Genomic DNA, 18,490 nt, shown 5'->3' on the forward strand with positions numbered 1-18,490 from the left:
GTTTATCAGTTGAATAAACCTGTACTACAAGACATGTCATAAAACTAATCAACAAACATGTGCCCTGTTCTATAATCATGTTCTTACTTCTTGATATATCAAAAACATAGCCAGGAAATATTTACTTAGTTTCACCACATCCACCCATCTACATTTTTTATATTATAAGTTTAATAATTTATAAGAACTAAGAGGATAATAATCAGCCCAAACTAACTACTGGCTTTACCATTGACTATATAGTAAACAATAGCTTTACCAAAAAGGCAAAAACATTTAGCGTTTGAAAATATTAAAATATTTAATAATATACCGTAGTTTGTAATACGTAAAACGTAAAAATTGTAAGTCCCAACAATGTTTTTGAACTATAACAAAGTAATGAATAAGTATGGTTATTCATGATTTAAGAATGTAATTTTATTCAAATCTTAATTTCAAATGTCTATAAAAATAATTATGTTTATATAATTAAAACGTAGGTATATTTTTTTTTTAGATTTTTCAGTTCCAATCCTACCTACTTAATACTTATTAAGTTATAACTTATAATTTTCCGAATTTTAAACTTTAAAACAAAACAGTTGTAGGTACGTATATATTTTTAATATTTTTATATAGAATACAGATATACTATCAGCTTATATAGTTATTATTATTGTTTATTAAACGCCAAAACGATAATTTTACATAGTATACAAATATGGTAATAAGTTGTATGTATGATTATATAGACACAATAAGTTAGAACATATAAATAATTAAATACAAAAATAATTTAGATAGTAATAATTCAGAATATATATATAATATATGTATAGTTATGTTGTATTTAAATTTTAAGTAGTATAGTAGCAATATAGGAGAGGGCAGCTAAAGACTAATTGTTATTTGCAGCTTTGAGCATGCGATGAAAACTGCAAAATATAATAATTATGTCCAGTGTCCATAAGAGGTCTTGTGAGTTGGAACGTAAAATTGAGATTGATTTCTGGAAGAGTGAGAAAGAACTCTGAAAAGAATGGTAGCCAGGAGATTAGGAACGTCTAGAGCATTGACCTATAAACTAAGTAATAGAGAACCATTAAGTAAACCGTTGAGAATTGAATATAAAAAGTTTGTTTTATCTACTCCAAATCGTGATGACACACACACAAAAAAAAAACATCATTGTAAAACCAATACAACCCTCACTTCGTTCAGAATCTAAAACGTAAATAATATTAATAATATTAAATGTCAATTATAATGCATAAAAAAAATTATATATTAATACCTATTTTATAGTCGTTTTCTTAAATTGAAGTAATTTTTTTTTTTAAATGTGTCCACTTGAATTTGATTGGTATTTAACCGTTCACATAATGTTTTGAATCTTTTTTGAATGGTTTTCAATTTTGAGTATTTGGTTTTAGACTCTACTTTATTTTGCACAGCAAGTTTTACACGATCTGCTAACATTTCATTTTTTATTTTGGTAATTTAAATCAAAATCGAGGGGTGAAGATGATTATGTTCATGATTAATTTTAATTAAATGCTTTTTATCCACGGAATTTTTAAAATGCATGAACATTTGTAGCTGTGTTTTTTACAGCATTTCCACCGTAAAAAATTCAAACACTCTTTGTGTACAACATACGTATTTTCTTTAAATGCAAATTTTTCTTTGCCCTCTTGGCTCTCAAAAATATCCAGACTATAACTTTTATAGAAACAAACTGTAGTACCCTAGTACCGAATACAGAGAAATGAAAACACACACAGAACTTGACAAATTTTACAAATTACCACTTCTATAACATTATCAGAATATTAAGATAATTTATCGATACCTACCTTTCTTATCCATTCTGCCGATTTTATATCGATTCCGCCGGCTATTGACTCCGTCGGCTACTGTTTATAATATCTATATATCGATTCCACTAGCTACTGCACGTTAGACTGATACTAATTAGTAGTTAGGCGAAAAGTAACATGGGCAGATTAGGAAGTCCATATTTTAACAATATAAATATAGGACTTATATAGATATTAAGATATACCATAACGTCCATATCTTAAGAGGACGTTGCACCCGCAATATACCTACCTAGTGTGCTTTAAGTTTTGATATTAGAGTGAATTGATATTTAACTATTTAAGTGAATATTATATCAAACTATTAGTTAAGAACATAACCTGTGTTTTCTCGATAGTTTTTTACGGTATTTTTATTTTTAGGTGAGTTTAGTATGAGAAATATTAAATATTTTAAAATGCTCATAATTCACTTAAAAATTAAAATATTTTATGTATACATTTTGGTTTTGAATATTATACAATTATTATTATTTAAAATCTTACAAAATCTCATATGGGTTATTTATTAGACAAATCCTATTATTGATGTGAGTTAAGATTATTTATGTTTTAATAAGTAATATGTTAACAAAAGTGGATACAATTTGTGTTATATAAATTATTAAGTATAAAAAAAAATATGTTAAATGAGAGTTGGGTTATCTAGCGAGCGCCTTTTTTTTTATATGTATTTAAAAGTTATATAGTCATAGGGCCAGACATTATTATGCCCTACCCTAGCAAATATTGAAACGACGCTCCTGACTTAGACAGATTTAATGGGACCTAAAAGAGAGACTCAGTTTATAAAAATGTCGAATTCATTCTGAAGTAAAACGGAATCTGTAGCCCTGTAGGTGACAGGTGATCTAATTCTATAAAAGGGATGGGTACAGTTCGGCCCACAGGCCCCAAGATAAGAGTTTGGCCGCCCTTTGTTGCCTTGATAAAAAATTATAGCTGATAACCGAAATTATGAGTTCGAACTCTAACCTCAAATCAAATTAATACCAACCATTCGATATTATAAATAGTTCCACTACGATTTTTGAGTATATGAATTTCTCGCCCGGGTTCTTGCTCATAGATTAATATCACAGAATATATTACTCTACAACACGATTTAAGATAGTAAGCTCTATAACATAGAATAGCTCTATAATAGTCTATAGAATATATAGCACTGAGCACTATAGTTCGTGGCTTTCGTGCTCTTTAGTAATAGCAGGCTAAAGACACTGTCTAATATTGGCCAAATCGGGTGTCTTTAGCCTTGAACACGGTCTCCAGTGTGCGAGACATACATTATCACTTAATAAATAATATCAATATTATCACCGAGAAATATATATTGTTATGATTTTGTATTTATTTATTTAACAATAAACCAGTGTTAAATAACAATATTACAGTAGCACTTATTCGTTTTACTAAGATTTAATAAAATATATAATAAATAATAGTATAATAATAATAAACATAAATAATTTGTTTCCGTTTTTATAATATCGTAACAAATAGGGCTACACACTACCAACTTCTAATCAGATTACGGATACGGTTTTATCTTTTAGAGTCCAATACTTCTTACCGTAGGGATACAATAAAACGATCAGCTGGTTGAGTGTCGCTTCTATATTGTTCTGTGGTGGTAATAGTATGGCTGTGTAGCCAGTATGCTTTAATCACAGAATAATACTATTCTGTGCTTTAACTTTACTGTTGGCTGTGGTCACTGACTATATTAAGTTGTGGTGATTACTTGTGGCTTATTAGTTATATTACATTATATCTATTGTACTATGTTACACTTTATAAATGTTAACTCTTAACCCTCAGTCTTAAACTTAGATCATGTACTCAATGTTGTATTTATATTTTATAAGTATATTATGATCTAAATAGTAAATTCTAAGGTATTGAATCTGTGAACTCCAAACTTACTTATTCTTATTTATAGTCTTGACTCTTGACTTGAATTATGAATCATCCTTTCAGCATAGAAAAGATATAATAAATTATAACTATCTTACTTTTTGTACCTCAATTATTATATTATTTAAATTTTAAATCAATGGTGATAACTAATTAAGACAATAGAGTTATAGATTAATGGTTCCAAATAATGAGGATAACCAAAAGAAGCAAGTAAGTATAAATTTGACATTCTAGTCAATTGAAAATTAATGAATTAATTTGGTTTAGAATATTATTGACCTTTTTCTAAGAAATACTAATCACTTTTAAAGTCTTAATCATAATTAAAATATGTAAATAAGTTTTAAATTATAAGTGATTAATTAATCCAAAAATGAATAGATACTAGGTACCCAACATGTAATTAGTATCTATACTATCAAAATAAATGCATTTACTACACTTAGCATGATTTAAGGTATAATATCTGATATTTAAAACTTCAAACTCAATAATGATATTTTATAAATTTGATTAAAATTACATAATTTTGAGATTGATCAGTTAAATATATATTTTATTTATAATTGTTAATTATAAATATAAAAATTAAAATTAAATTTTTATTTAAAACTTATTTCATATTCTTCTGTTTTAATTCAATGTTTATATATGTTTTTTTTATTATTAAACCTGTAAAATTTATAATTCATAAAGTATTAATTATTTTTAAATAAATTATTATTTAGGTGACTATGGTGATATAAACTTGCTGAATCAATACAATATTAGTAATAATTTATAATGACGTCAGCTTCAAGTACAAGTGCTAGATCTCTTTTTGGTGATTCAAAAAATTTATTGAGTGAACGGGTAAAATTGAACATTAATAATATGTCATCAGTTATCAAGCAAATCCACAAAAGTTCAAAAAGTCATGATATGTTAAATCAAACGGTCAAAAGTCTTTCATTATTAGAATCTAATATTGATCGTACTGAACATAATTTAAATCAATTAAGAAATGTTTCAACCAATTTCAACCAGCAATATGGAGAATTTAAAAGATCTATACATCTTATTGAAGAAGTAAAGGAACATGTACAAACCATGCAAAGATAAATATATAAATTAAATTAACTTTAAAGTAGATTTGTGAATTTATTTTATATTATGAAATAAGTACTAATATTAAAAGAATATATTAATTTCTTACTTTTATTTTATTTTTGATGTTTAATTATGTAAATACATTTAAATTAATACAAATTCAAAATATTAATTTCATGAAATATTTGTTTTATCATGTACTTTACATTTCACTCTTATTTAAAATTTTTATTTATTTTTTTATTCATAAATAAGAGTACACACAAAACAATGGAAAATATGTTTTTTTATAACTTTACATTACATTTTATTGAACCGCAGAGCGCAGACTACCTATGACAGCATCACAGATTGAGAAACACTATTCTAGATCAGCCAAGTTAAAGATTCACTGTTATAAAACTAATAAATGATAAACAGCCCTCACATTAACTCCTCTCCCTATTAACACCACTGATGATACTTAAGTTTCAAAATACCAGTCTTGTAAAGTATTTGAGTATATGTATTTAAATAGTTTTTGGTATAAGTATTTGGAAAGTATTTTAAATACTATCTTGGATGTATTTGTATTTGAAAATCAAATACTTTTGATAAACAAATTATTATACTAATTGTCTATTTTATTTATATTTTTCATTCATAAATATTGAGAATCCCTGTCCCCTATTGCTGATGTCTCATTCATTTGTGAATGTGATTATTACACAACATAAATATACTTAATGCAACAACATTTTTTGGGAATGATTTTTTGTTTTATTGCATTTTATATCCTCTTATTTATATTTCATTAACAACTGTTCAATTACTAATTAGGTACCTACTACCTAATATTAAAGAATTACTATAATGTAACAAGTTTTTTTTAATTTTCATTTTTTAGTATACAATTAATGAATTAAGTAAGTGGTACAAAAAATTGTAATAATACCAATTTGAATGTAATATGACAATTTTAAATTAGTTATTACAACATTAATTTGGCAAGCTAACTAGTAGAAAAGTAAAAAAAAAATATTTGAAAAGTATTTAAATACATGGCAATCATTTATTCATTTGTATTTTTTCTTTAATTTTTTTTTTTTTTTACAATGTATAATAGTATATGTAGTTAAATCTAAATTTTAATAATAGTAATTAAAACATGACAAATTTACAAATTAAAGCAAAATAAAGAATTATAACTAAAAATGTATTGCGTTCTTCATCATATTTTTACACCTCCCCACAACCAAAAAATAGATCCACTTTTTTGATTTTTCTCAAGAAGACACTATACCCACTATGTTGTCTCTTGTCTTACTAACGTATATCATAACAAATTTTCGTTCAGAAAAACACATTTTGTGATGTTAGCTTTAATATTAGAGTAAATTTACCCATTATCAAATTTAAAGGTAAGAATATTATCTATAAATTGATATAAACTTTTATTAATATTATAATTTAAAAGCGAGTTATGAACTATTAAAAATAAGTCATTCTCTTTCGGTTTTATTATGTATGAATTTTATTTAATTATTAATTGTTAAATTTAAGAACGATATAAGCCATTATTATTATATACTATTTTACATTGTTAACAAATATATATTTTATTTTGTCCCTATGGCCTATGCATTTATGTATTTATTAAGTATGCTGTGTCTACTGGCAACTAACAATGTGAGCAGCTCGCTTTATTTATTTATTGAAAATAAAAGTTATTTCTCTTTCTCATTATAAAATGATAATATCAATAAAAACATATCTCATTTTCTAGATAATATTCTTACCTTTAAATTTGATAATAGGTAAATTTACTGTAATATTATTAAAGCTATCACAAAATGTGTTTTGCTGAACGAAAATGTATTATGATATACGTTAGTAAGACAGACAACATAGCGGGTATAATGTCTTCTTAAGAAAAATCAAAAAACTGGATCTATTTTTTGGTGGAGGGGGAGACGTAAAATTATGGTTGACCCAGGGCTCAAAAATTGTAAATACGGCCCCGTATACTATGCTCCTCAAATCTAATATAATAAAATATATAAATATTCTGTTTCTTATACTAAATTAAAAAAAATATGTCATTAATAAAAGTAAAAACTTAATATATTATAACGATAAAAAATACAATTGTTTAAAAAAAACTTTGTTTTATTTTGACTAGAAATTATGTAAAAAATGTTAATACATTTTGAAATAATGAATGTTTGATAAAAAAAATCATTTATTATTCAAATTCATAATTATTAAATAATTATTTTTATTAATATTGTTTAGATGCCAATAATATATATTCAGTTGACTATAATTAAAGTTGCCAACCGACAACCAGTTTTTTATATATGAGATCACACAGACAGTGTCATATTTACGTGGCCGGGGGGGAGATTAGGGAGTTTTTAAATAAATGGTAATAATTTCTATGATAAATTTAATGTAATATATATTATATTATTGAGACTAATGAGACTGTTGAGTAAACTTAATATCATATTGTTGACTGTTGAATAAATAATGCATATTTAGTACACATGAATTTGATAAACGCGCCAAATGATATAATCTATAATGATTCCCTCAATATGGTCATACTGAGGATTCACTGTGTACTATCCCTCGCATTCCTATCGGTCGGTTGGCTCCTATTTATTGTAACCCTTGTTCATATTTGTTATTCGGCTATAGTGTTTTGTATGAACGTCAAACGACAAACACTGATCATCGTTCATTTTCGGCTTCATCGTCTTGTTGGAGTCACGTTTTTCTTCGCCATTGAAATTATTTTATTTTAACACGTGTAATCGAAAAAATCTTTAATATTATAATTATTCGCTATTATATTTTTTTATTGTTAAGCTGTCATATTTAACCACCGACAAAATGTGGAGTAAGTATATTGTACTTAAGAAGATTTTTATAAACACGTGTGTATCTGTTGAACATTTGTATGTAATGTTATGCGTTGAATGATTTACTGTAGTCAATTATCAATTTATATTTATTAAATGTATGGCAAGATCAACATTTATAATGTATAACTACTTGTGTTTTTGTTATATTAAAGAAATGTACATATTTATTGACTAACGATGTTCACGTTAACAGGCATAGTAATGGAACCCGGAAAAAAGTACAGCACTGTTGTCGAAAATACATTTCATCTGTCAATGGCTACACTTGATTTAGAAACTGTTAAAAAGGGTATGTATAAAGCATATAACTTTATGGTACAATTAAATATTTCTTTATTTTATAATTCCTGGTTATAGTATTCCTTGTAATTAAAGTAATTTAAACCATTGTCATGGAACAGGTATATAAACCTTTCATTATTTGTTGTTGATGATGTATTTAAAAAAATACTTAGACAATTGTTAATGTTTGTGCTGTTTTATTTAGCTGATGATGTACATACTGTTTATGTTGAGACTGATGATAATCCACGGGTAATTCTTTGTCACCTGTCTAAAGCATCAAAATTGTTCCAATGCCGATTGGATCATATTTTCCCACGAGGAACAGATTTGAAGTTTGTTACATCAGCCACTGCTAACATACATATGACTGGTATTTATTTAATTTAAGATTTTACTTAAATAATATAAATTAATATTTTTCTTAACTATTTTTATAGGATATTTGGACTTGAATGAAGACGATGATGAATTATATTCTGATTTAGAAAGCGAATCTGAAAATGAAGAAACACAAATTGAACAGAAATCAACACAAGGAAAAGGTACTTAAAAAATATAGATGTTCTTTTTAAGTTTTTTTATGAAAAAATCGCTTATTTAGTGAATGGCCACTTGCGTTTTTTTTAAAACTTATTTTACTTACATTTAAATTTTTATTTAAAGAAAAAATAATTTCTAATTAAATAATTAGGTTTATTGTAATTAAAATTTGTTATTATAGTTAAAAATATATTCTATCCCTATGTATTATCTCTGGATAATTAATGTATATCATACCAAATCTGTGTCCAGCAGAACCTATTTATTTTGTTTGATTTTTAATTTTTGTCATATGTACCATGTTTTGCATTGAGTTAGTTTTAGAGTTAGGTGCATAAGTTGCATATGAAAAATAATATGTGTAATAAGTATATTATTTATAACGATCACTTAGTTTTGATGTTATTTTTTAAGTTTTAACCACTTGCAGCCCTAAAGCTTAAAAAAAAGGTATCTCTTAAATACTGGTATTTAATTCTCTTGTATTAATTTTATTGGTACTTGCTAAGTATGTAATTTTCTACGTAGAAAATGCTACATTTACATGTAGTAAATTAATTTTATTTAGTATGCTACCAATACATTTTGAAATAATTATAATATTTTACATATCCTTTTAAATTATTTTCAGTAAATACTAAATATTATATTTTTACTTAATCAAAATTGTCTTAAAAAAAATATTACATAAATTTATGGTTATACATAATTTATATACAATACATGCTGAATTGTTGAAATAGAATATATATACTTTATAATATTCCTGTTTTATCTATTGTATTATCCAACTTGATTAACCAATCTATATGCTAGCCACAAATAATGGACTCAAAAGTATCAATCGGCATTATTTTTTCTTTTTTTAATAAATGATATATTGTTACTACCTCGGTTACTACTATACTTGATTGCCTAAGAGAACAAAACTTAACATCACCCAACACCAGTTATATGACTTCATGGTAGAGAAAATTTAATTAATTTATTGTGCAATTGAGTTGTGTCTTGACTATTTTTGAGTGATAAAATATAATTTGGATAGAATAAAAATTTTAATTTTTTTATATTTTACAGGAAATAAACGCAAGTCAGAAGATACTATTTCAAAAAAAAATAAATCTATTAAATTGGATGAAAGTAATCAGTCTGATGAAGAAAGTGATGATGAAAATGAAACTGACGATGAAACCATGGATTTTGAAGATGATAGCGATGATGACGACGAAGGATTAAAATGTAAGTTTTTGTAATAATATTACATTTATACATTTATTTACCACAAACAAATAAATTAAAAAACAAATTATTTTATTCAATAATGTTGTGTTTTTTTTTAATTTTGTAGATATATATGTTTTTATCTTTTCAAAATAATTACAAATTTTATTTAACTATCTTCTATAATTACCACCTTGAACTTAAAATATAAATATGTGCCTTGATTTCTTATATCCAATAATTTAAATTATCCTTTCTTTTATAATATTTTCTCAATAGTTTTTTTTTATTTTGATAGTTTACCAAGTTAACATGGATATACAATTATTTTTTTTTATATATTTACTAATTTATAACTTTATGTTTAGTAAGTGACTTAGCTGATGATGATGACGATGATGATGATGATGATGATGATGATGATGAAGACGAAGAGGAAGAAGATAGTGACGATGAAACTGAAGACGTGCCAGTATTGACTAAAAAAACAAAAGAACAGCAAAAAACTCCAAAAAAACAATTGAATGGAAATGACATAAAGACTCCTAAAAAAGAACAGATGACCCCTAAAGGTCAAAAAACACCAGTGCCCAAAACACCTGATGCTAATCAAACTTTGATAAATGTAAATTTATTAATTGTTTTAAATAATTTATCTTATTTATGTTAATTTTTCATAATAATATTTTAGGGTTCAACGGAAAGTAGTAAAAAAAAGAAAAATAAGGAACCTAAAACCCCAATTAGCGGATTAAAGACCAAACCAGATACTCCACTGCCCAAAGATAAGCAAAATCAACAACAAAAGTTAAATGGTGGAGTCATCATTAATGATATTAAAGTTGGCGATGGAGCTGTTGCTAAACCAGGGAAAAATGTAATAACAAATAAATATTAGTTTTTAGTAATTGGATTTTATACTTATAAATTTTTAAATAAATAATAGGTTAAAGTGTATTACATTGGTCGCCTAAAATCTACCGGTAAAGTTTTTGATTCAATGCAGAAAGGAGCTGGATTCACTTTTGGATTACAACGTGGTGAAGTTATTAAGGGTTGGGATATTGGTATTGCTGGTATGAAAGTTGGAGGCAAAAGAAAAGTTATATGTCCACCAAATATGGCGTAAGTAATGTTTTCTGACACTTATTAGATAACGTTGTTTTATTGTAACTTACCAATTATTAAAAATATTACAATTAATCTAAAATATTGAAAACATTTTATAGTTTCATATTAAGGATATTGGTTATAATGCTATTACTATAGGTAATTCTTAAATAAATATGCGATATTCTTCTGATATCCAATTCTTATAATTCATTAGTAATACAAACTATTAAAATAATAAAAAAAATATATATATTAAAATGTTAACAATATGGTAACAGTAGTTTATAGTGGAAATAGTTATTATATTGAGAATGTATTTTAAGAAAAGTATAATTAATTATTGTTTTTATTTCCAGGTATGGTGCTAAAGGGAGTCCACCAGAAATTCCACCTAATAGTACTTTAGTTTTTGATGTAGAACTAAAACATGTTAATTAAATTAATCCATTATGTCTTTTATTCCGACTGATATTCCTATGATTATTTGTTAATTACCATTCATTTTTTTACAACCTCAAACAACGAATATCAGTATTCCGGTTTTGTTATAAAACAAAATTAAAAGCTGTATTTTTAATATAATATAGTTTTTAAATTTGAGACAATTTTTATCTTAAGTATACAATTGTTTATTATACATCATAATATTTTAAATTGCTAACGTTTTTTGGCATTTGTAGAAAGTATTTGTGTCCAATCTATTTGGCAATAATTTACTAATTGTATATGGATGACTTATAATAAAACAATTTTAATTCTTACTTGTAGAATTATTGAACTCTGATCATTTTTATTTAAAAACCTAACGAACAAACTTTTTTTTATGAGTAATTATCATTTGGTTTAAAACATTTAATGTTTTAAATGACTTAATTTTTGTGGATGCTTATATTTAATCAAATAATGTGAATTTAGTTCTTCTAAATGTTTATAATTTATTGATAATATATTGATGTTTAAATCTATCATATGAATAATGTGCTAAAGGCTAATGTTTTATTTTTATTAAGGAGACTTATTAGTTGTAATTTTATAATTACTAGAAATCTAATATCAGTAGTATATTATTCCTAATTCTTATGTGTACGTCTTATGTGAGTATTTTTCCAACCTTAAGTTTTAAAATATTATTCTAGATAGGTTAACTTGAGGACGGTCTTAATAAAAAAATAAAGATTATTAATATTGTCTTATGCATAATACTATGGCTTTTGTCATATAATTTATTATTAAAACAAATCTTTAATTTCATTTGTACATTATTGTTCCTTTGAATTTGTATACCAATAATATTTTGAACTTCTTAAAAACTGGATTAATAAATTCTAAAATGTTTGAATTTGTAATGATTAAAAAATAACTAGTGTATTTTTTTCCTTTTAATATTTTTGGATTTTTGTCAGTTATCATCCACGCAGGGGCGTAATTGAGGGGGATAGATCCTCCCCCCAGGGCCCAGAGCTTATATGATATGTATATTTATTTATTAATTTATGGGATTATGTGTTTTGTCGTGCTGACATTACAACAAAATATAATATTAAATAGAAATTCTATCCATTATATAAATCTATAAATAGGTATGAACATGGAAAATACTGATAATAAGAAAAAACCATGATTAAAGATTTCTTTAAGGCTGTTGAAAGCAAATCATTTTTAAGGGGTTGTATTTAGGCAATATTCGATAACTACCGCGAGTTAAGTGTGATTGTGTGTGTTGTAACCGATCATTAGTTTGCGTGAGTTCTCCGAACGCTTTATGTAATTAATGATAAACTACTGGTAAGATTCTTGGAAATCAGTAACGTACATACGCGCAGTCATACGTTACTAAATTTTGCGATAAAAAAAAGTAAAATTCACTCAGTACCTAAAATCCAATATTAATTTTGAAAACATATTTGAATTCCTTATTCTCTTTTCTAGGTTATGTAGGAAATGGATTTTCAATTTATTAGTTTATTAGTTATATTTCTATATTAGAAATTCTTTTGTAAACAGTACAAAGAAAGAGCTATGTACATTAAATTATATTACAAATAAAATAAATTTAATATTTTAATAATCATTATTTAATTTTAATATATTCAATGGTAACATTTTGAAGAATTTATTATAATGTTGTATAAGTATTAAATTGTTTAGAATTTTATAGCAACATTTATTAATACATTTTGACATTTTGTGTACCTATAAAGTAGTAGAAGGATTTTTGATAAAATAGAATTCTCAGATACCTACTTACCACTGTACTTGAAAATCTAAGTATATTGTGTGTAAAAAAATGTCTATCCCTCCCTAAGACAAATTCCTAATTGGGCTACTGCATCCACAAATCATCATAATTTAATGATAATGGTGAAATTTGTTTTTGCATATTTTGACAAAATTCAAAATTTATTGCATATTGAAGTGAAAATATTTTGTAGAAAAATTAAAACTAAATTTCATAGTCACTAAATAATAATTTATAGATATATTTAGTTATAAGATAAGTAATCGATTACGGCGTAAACTTATATATGCCATATAAATACATAAATATGCCCCAATAACTTAGGTTAACGTCGAACGTTCGTTCTCAGTCTTTAAAAATATGTTAATAGATAAACGACACAGCTTTTCACAGAAGAAAAACTTGAAATACTTATGGTTATTCATTTTAATAATAAATAAAATTTTAAACATAAATTGAGTTCAGAAAATTCACTAAATTTTAAATAAATAAAAAATTCTTGCATACTTTTTGCATATTTTCATGATTTTTACTGCATATTATATGGCATATTTCGATACTTTTAAGTGCATAAAAATCCGCGCTCTAATTATGACTTACGATAATTAAAATTGATGAAATAATTTAACGAGATAAAATGTAAAATTATCTGATCGATAACTTTTGTCATAGGTTTAAGGTTGTTTTAGCATATGACTGATGGTTTTTACTCAACAGAATAAAAAAAAAATTGTTTATCTTTTTTAAAATATAATACTTACCGCAACATATATAATATATATTAAATGTAAGATAAATCTATGGTAAATGTTAATTGTTATGTTCTTTAATCTTGATCAAATGGTTTTAATTGTTACTTGAAAAGCTGACGAGTTATAAGTGAAAACAGTGAAAAGGGTGCGTCACTCTTTGAAGAGAAGGGGTAAATATTAGGACTTTTAGTATGCTTTATAAGTGAGATATAAACTACTTATATAACAAAACTTAACTTTCGGGGAATTAGTTCCAAAATTTTTGATAATTTAACGGGACTATTTAAAATTCTTAATTTTTGGAATAAACATTTAATTTAGTAAAATTAATTACCCTTTACTCTATGAATTTAATGTTGATTATTTATTGCGTAATTGATTTTTTTTTTCTAGAACAATGGATAAAACAGATAAAGAATGTTTCTGTAAAAAAGATTTAATACTAAGATTTTTTTGTCAGTTCTATTGGTTATTGTTTATTTTATATTATTAATAATATTTAATATTTTATTGATTATATTTATCTTTTTTTTTTATTTTCAAACCACAAACTAATGAAATTATCATTGTGAGAACTTACATAGACCATTTATTTATCTTAACAGTTTATAAGTGACCTAAAAATAACCTAATTTTAGATTAGATTTAAATTTTGTATATATAAATAACCAGAAATTATTTATTACAATTCATTTAATACATTTTCAGTAATACTTAGCAAATTGTATTGCACCACAAAAAAATATGTCTTTTTTTTCATTAATTTTGACACCAAATGATGTGAATTCATGTATAAATATGTTTCGACAACATACAGAGACTTTATGTCCCAAATGTGGTATCAATAAAACTGTAACAGTAAAAAAGACTTTACGTCTAACCATGGCCGTTATAGATATTGATTATGGAGCATTTATTAGACGACCAATGGACTGGCCATTTGAATATGAAACGCCTCAATTTGTGTTGAACAACAGATTTAAATTCACTTTAAAAATGAAATCATCCGAATCATCAAACAAACAAGAGGTAATATTATGTCATTTACATGAAGGTAATAAATACCAATCAAATATAGATGTACAATTAGATTCTGGATCAAGTGTTGTGTTTTCTTGCCAACAAACATGTAGCATACATCTTAGTGGTTATTATTTGAATTGAGAATCATGTTAAATTGATTTTATAAATTATAAATTATAATTATCATATTATTATTTATTACTAATAAAAACTATTTGAAGTATATATATTTTTAATAAAAGTATTTAAAATAATATAAATTAATAACTGTTTTTCATATTATTATTGCCAATCTTTGCCTTCAATTGTTTTAGGTGTCAGTGAGATATTTGTATATATTAACATTATTTTAAATTACGTAAAATTTTACAATTGTTTAAATTAAAATTTTTTATATTAAATGTATTATACAGTGGAGTATAACAAAAGTAAAAAAAAAAATAATTTACATAGTAATTAGCTACTTAATATTAACCAATTAGGAAAAGATCAATAAAACTAAAATTTGATAGGGTACACCATGTCCAGGATCATGGATTTAGATAACATACAACTAAGACTAATATATGAAAGGTGTAGAATGGTGAAACATTGAAGTGAAACAGGATAGAGAAAGGTGGAAGACAAATGTCGGTAGAGTCATAAGACTAACAAAGAAGTAGTGGCATAAACTCACTTTTTTTGTGAAGCAAAATCCAAAAATGTTCCCAACCACATTCTTTATATGATAAACCCATTTAAAAATTAAAGCAATTGCTACACATGACATATGAGTTTGATATCATTGCAAAAAGGAGAGTGATATTAAAAGAAAAATGTTCATTCTGTGTATTATAAAAATAAGTGTACAATGTATATATGTTTTTACAATTAATTTAAAGTAAACAGAAATCAAGCTATATATAAAATTACAAATTAAAATATACCATTTAATGACTCTTCCATGAACTTTGAATAAAGTAACATAAATTTGGCAACAAATGCCTCTAAATGAAACATGGTTTTATTACCTTTTAATAAACTATGTTCATAAAATGAGGCAATTTCAACAATATTGTGTTTCAATGAAATATCACAGTTTTTCACCAATTCTTTAAGTAAAAACTGAAAATTGTATGTTCATGAACAAAAATGTATCAGTATTAATAATAGTTTGATCTGATTTTACTTACTTTAAAAATCACATTTGTTGGAATGCCATGAACTATCAATTCATAAAGCATAGATCGAACTTCAAGCAATTTTCCAGGAGTTTGTTGGCTTAAAATTTGTTTAGCAGTATCACCAATATAAAGTTGCCAATCTGGTACAACAACACTTTGTTTTACATCAAAAGGATACCTATTAATTAAAAATAAATTTAATAAATTATAAATGCAACTAAATATTTTTAATAAAATTAAATAATATACATGTAAATACTAACTGTTTTACTTTACTAGCTTCTAACATTAATATTGCTCGCCGTAAGTTCCGTTCACAATTTTGAGAGATAATTAAAGCCAATTCATCTGGTAATGTTAATCCTTCTTTTTTGCAAATTGTCTATAATATTGTAAAATATTAGATAATTATAGTGATTTTCAATGACTATCTTGTCATATGCGTTCTACTACCCAATTCATATCTTAATTATCGACACAAGTAATTTAATATTATTTTTATATTTATAAATATTACTTAAATAAATGACGAGAAGACGACAAACAATGATGACATATAATAATTTTTAATAATTTATTATTTATTTATAAGAATTTTTGTTTGTCATTAAAACCACTTTTACATTATCCGTTTATAACAAAAATATATTGTTTAAAATAAAGATATAGTTGTTAAGTGGTAAAACATAATAAAAAACATACTGCAGTCACAATGTTGTCAGTAGACCGCATATGACAAGATAGCTTTTTTAACATATATAAGAAACAAATAAATAAAATGTAATAATAAATTTTACTGTAGATAAAAAATAATAATATAATACTACAATCAAATACCAAGATGGAAAGCACAAATAAGATTTATTAGAAACCATATCATATTTACATATACTTTTAAGTGGCTATAGGAACATACAGAAAAATAATACTCAGTTATCTACGCCTCTGATTAATTATCATTGCGACAATAATTTTCAAGAACACAATATTATATATTCACAATATTAAAATAGACATGTTGATTACCAATGGTTACAACCTATGGTTGAACAGTAAAAACCAGATCAGCCCATTGAATTTTTAAAATCAGACCAAGGCAAGTGCCGTCGAGTTACGTTTTTATCTCTCTTTATCATAAAAAAACACCACTGTTTTTAACTATTGAATATAAGCATTTAATCTATAAGAGAACTTAAGTATATCTTTTAATTATTGAATATTGATGTTTACTTTTAAAATTTTACAAATGTCTTCATGAGTGGGAGCTGGAACACGTATAGCTAAACATCTACTACGTATGGCTGGAATCACTTGACCAATGGAATTGGCACACAAAATAATACGACAAGTAGCCATATATTTTTCCATTGTTCGTCGCAAGGCTTGTTGAGCTTCTTTAGTAAGCCTATCCACTTCAGTTAATAAGATAACTGTAACATAAATATAAAGAGTTAAAAAATTGAAAAATATTAAAAAATGTCTACCAGAGGTGTGTTTTACCTTTAAAATGCCGTTGCTTAGTTGAATCTAATTGATGAGTTTGTGCAACAGTTTTTATGAGTTCCATAACTACAATGCGGTCATACATACCTGCATCACTAGCATTTACTTCTATATGATAATTGCTAGCCACAGTTATGATCTCAAATTTTTTATTTGAAGGAGTCTATAGACAACAATTAAGTATTTAATTAATAAATGGGTGACATATATTTATATTAGTTTTATACCATGAAAATCATATGTTCAGTGCGTAACCTTTCAACGCCAGGGCCATACAGTTGACGTAACAATGCTAAAATACGAGTCTTTTTTCCAGCACCATTAGGTCCATAAAACAATAAATGTGGAAAATCACCTTGATTTACCTATAAAATAATTTAAAAAAAATTACATGACTATACAAGTACAATACAAATTGATTAATCTACTATTTAATCAGTGTACTAACGAGGTTTGTTAAATGTTGAGCTTGATCCAGGTGGTAATCAACTTTTTGTAAAGAATTAGGTCGGTATTTATCAGCCCACACACTCATTTTATTTAAATAAATAGGACGAACAATTATAGTTTAAATAAATTATGATTTAAAACAAAAATAACGTTGATACTAAACAATAAGCTATTGGCTTTACAGTAGACTACAACACAACAGTCTACAACCACAAAATACAAGAATATATTGGAAACGACGATGTCAATTAGAGACAAGTACTGAAAACTGAAATAATGTGTAATATAAAATAACTATATAATAAGTATGTTATTAGCAAGAACCCGATGTGTACTTAAGTCTTAAATATAGACCATAGTGCTGTACGTCAACTAAGGGTCAGTTAAAGATTACTTGTTATTGTTTATAATCAATTGTTGC

General features: G+C 25.3%; 4 protein-coding genes across 4 annotated transcripts; 3 read left to right on the forward strand and 1 right to left on the reverse strand.

The window, feature by feature from the left end:
• The first annotated feature begins 3,478 nt into the window (after nt 1-3,478).
• On the forward strand, nt 3,479-4,972 carry LOC113553662. Its single transcript, XM_026957122.1, has 2 exons — nt 3,479-3,992; nt 4,511-4,972. The coding sequence occupies exon 2, from the start codon at nt 4,566-4,568 to the stop codon at nt 4,881-4,883; it is 318 nt and encodes a 105-aa protein (XP_026812923.1). The 5' UTR covers nt 3,479-3,992; nt 4,511-4,565; the 3' UTR covers nt 4,884-4,972.
• A 2,574-nt stretch (nt 4,973-7,546) lies between these two features.
• On the forward strand, nt 7,547-11,700 carry LOC113555293 (46 kDa FK506-binding nuclear protein). The gene is made up of 9 exons (XM_026959716.1): nt 7,547-7,755; nt 7,974-8,069; nt 8,268-8,435; nt 8,503-8,607; nt 9,683-9,844; nt 10,195-10,451; nt 10,518-10,703; nt 10,773-10,951; nt 11,296-11,700. The coding sequence occupies exons 1-9, from the start codon at nt 7,749-7,751 to the stop codon at nt 11,375-11,377; spliced, it is 1,242 nt and encodes a 413-aa protein (XP_026815517.1). The 5' UTR covers nt 7,547-7,748; the 3' UTR covers nt 11,378-11,700.
• A 2,943-nt stretch (nt 11,701-14,643) lies between these two features.
• On the forward strand, nt 14,644-15,094 carry LOC113555297. Its single transcript, XM_026959719.1, has one exon. The coding sequence runs from the start codon at nt 14,675-14,677 to the stop codon at nt 15,092-15,094; it is 420 nt and encodes a 139-aa protein (XP_026815520.1). The 5' UTR covers nt 14,644-14,674.
• Nucleotides 15,095-15,325: 231 nt separating this feature from the next.
• LOC113555294 (replication factor C subunit 3) lies at nt 15,326-18,459 on the reverse strand. Its single transcript, XM_026959717.1, has 7 exons — nt 18,068-18,459; nt 17,847-17,984; nt 17,617-17,782; nt 17,347-17,546; nt 16,380-16,498; nt 16,126-16,294; nt 15,326-16,057 (listed from the first exon to the last, which is right to left on the reverse strand). The coding sequence occupies exons 1-7, from the start codon at nt 18,152-18,154 to the stop codon at nt 15,869-15,871; spliced, it is 1,068 nt and encodes a 355-aa protein (XP_026815518.1). The 5' UTR covers nt 18,155-18,459; the 3' UTR covers nt 15,326-15,868.
• Nucleotides 18,460-18,490: the final 31 nt, after the last annotated feature.

Source organism: Rhopalosiphum maidis, chromosome 2 (genome assembly GCF_003676215.2).
Source record: "Rhopalosiphum maidis isolate BTI-1 chromosome 2, ASM367621v3, whole genome shotgun sequence".
Classification (NCBI taxonomy): Eukaryota; Metazoa; Arthropoda; class Insecta; order Hemiptera; family Aphididae; genus Rhopalosiphum; species Rhopalosiphum maidis.

Coding starts and splice junctions, on each gene's coding strand:
- LOC113553662 (XM_026957122.1), top strand. CDS start 4,566: ATGACGTCAGCTTCAAGTACAAGTGCTAGATCTCTTTTTGGTGATTCA.
- LOC113555293 (XM_026959716.1), top strand. Junction 8,070..8,267: donor TTTAGAAACTGTTAAAAAGG/GTATGTATAAAG, acceptor TGTTTTATTTAG/CTGATGATGTACATACTGTT. Junction 8,436..8,502: donor TGCTAACATACATATGACTG/GTATTTATTTAA, acceptor CTATTTTTATAG/GATATTTGGACTTGAATGAA.
- LOC113555297 (XM_026959719.1), top strand. CDS start 14,675: ATGTCTTTTTTTTCATTAATTTTGACACCAAATGATGTGAATTCATGT.
- LOC113555294 (XM_026959717.1), bottom strand. CDS start 18,154: ATGAGTGTGTGGGCTGATAAATACCGACCTAATTCTTTACAAAAAGTT. Junction 17,985..18,067: donor CTCAACATTTAACAAACCTC/GTTAGTACACTG, acceptor ATTATTTTATAG/GTAAATCAAGGTGATTTTCC. Junction 17,783..17,846: donor CTGAACATATGATTTTCATG/GTATAAAACTAA, acceptor TGTTGTCTATAG/ACTCCTTCAAATAAAAAATT.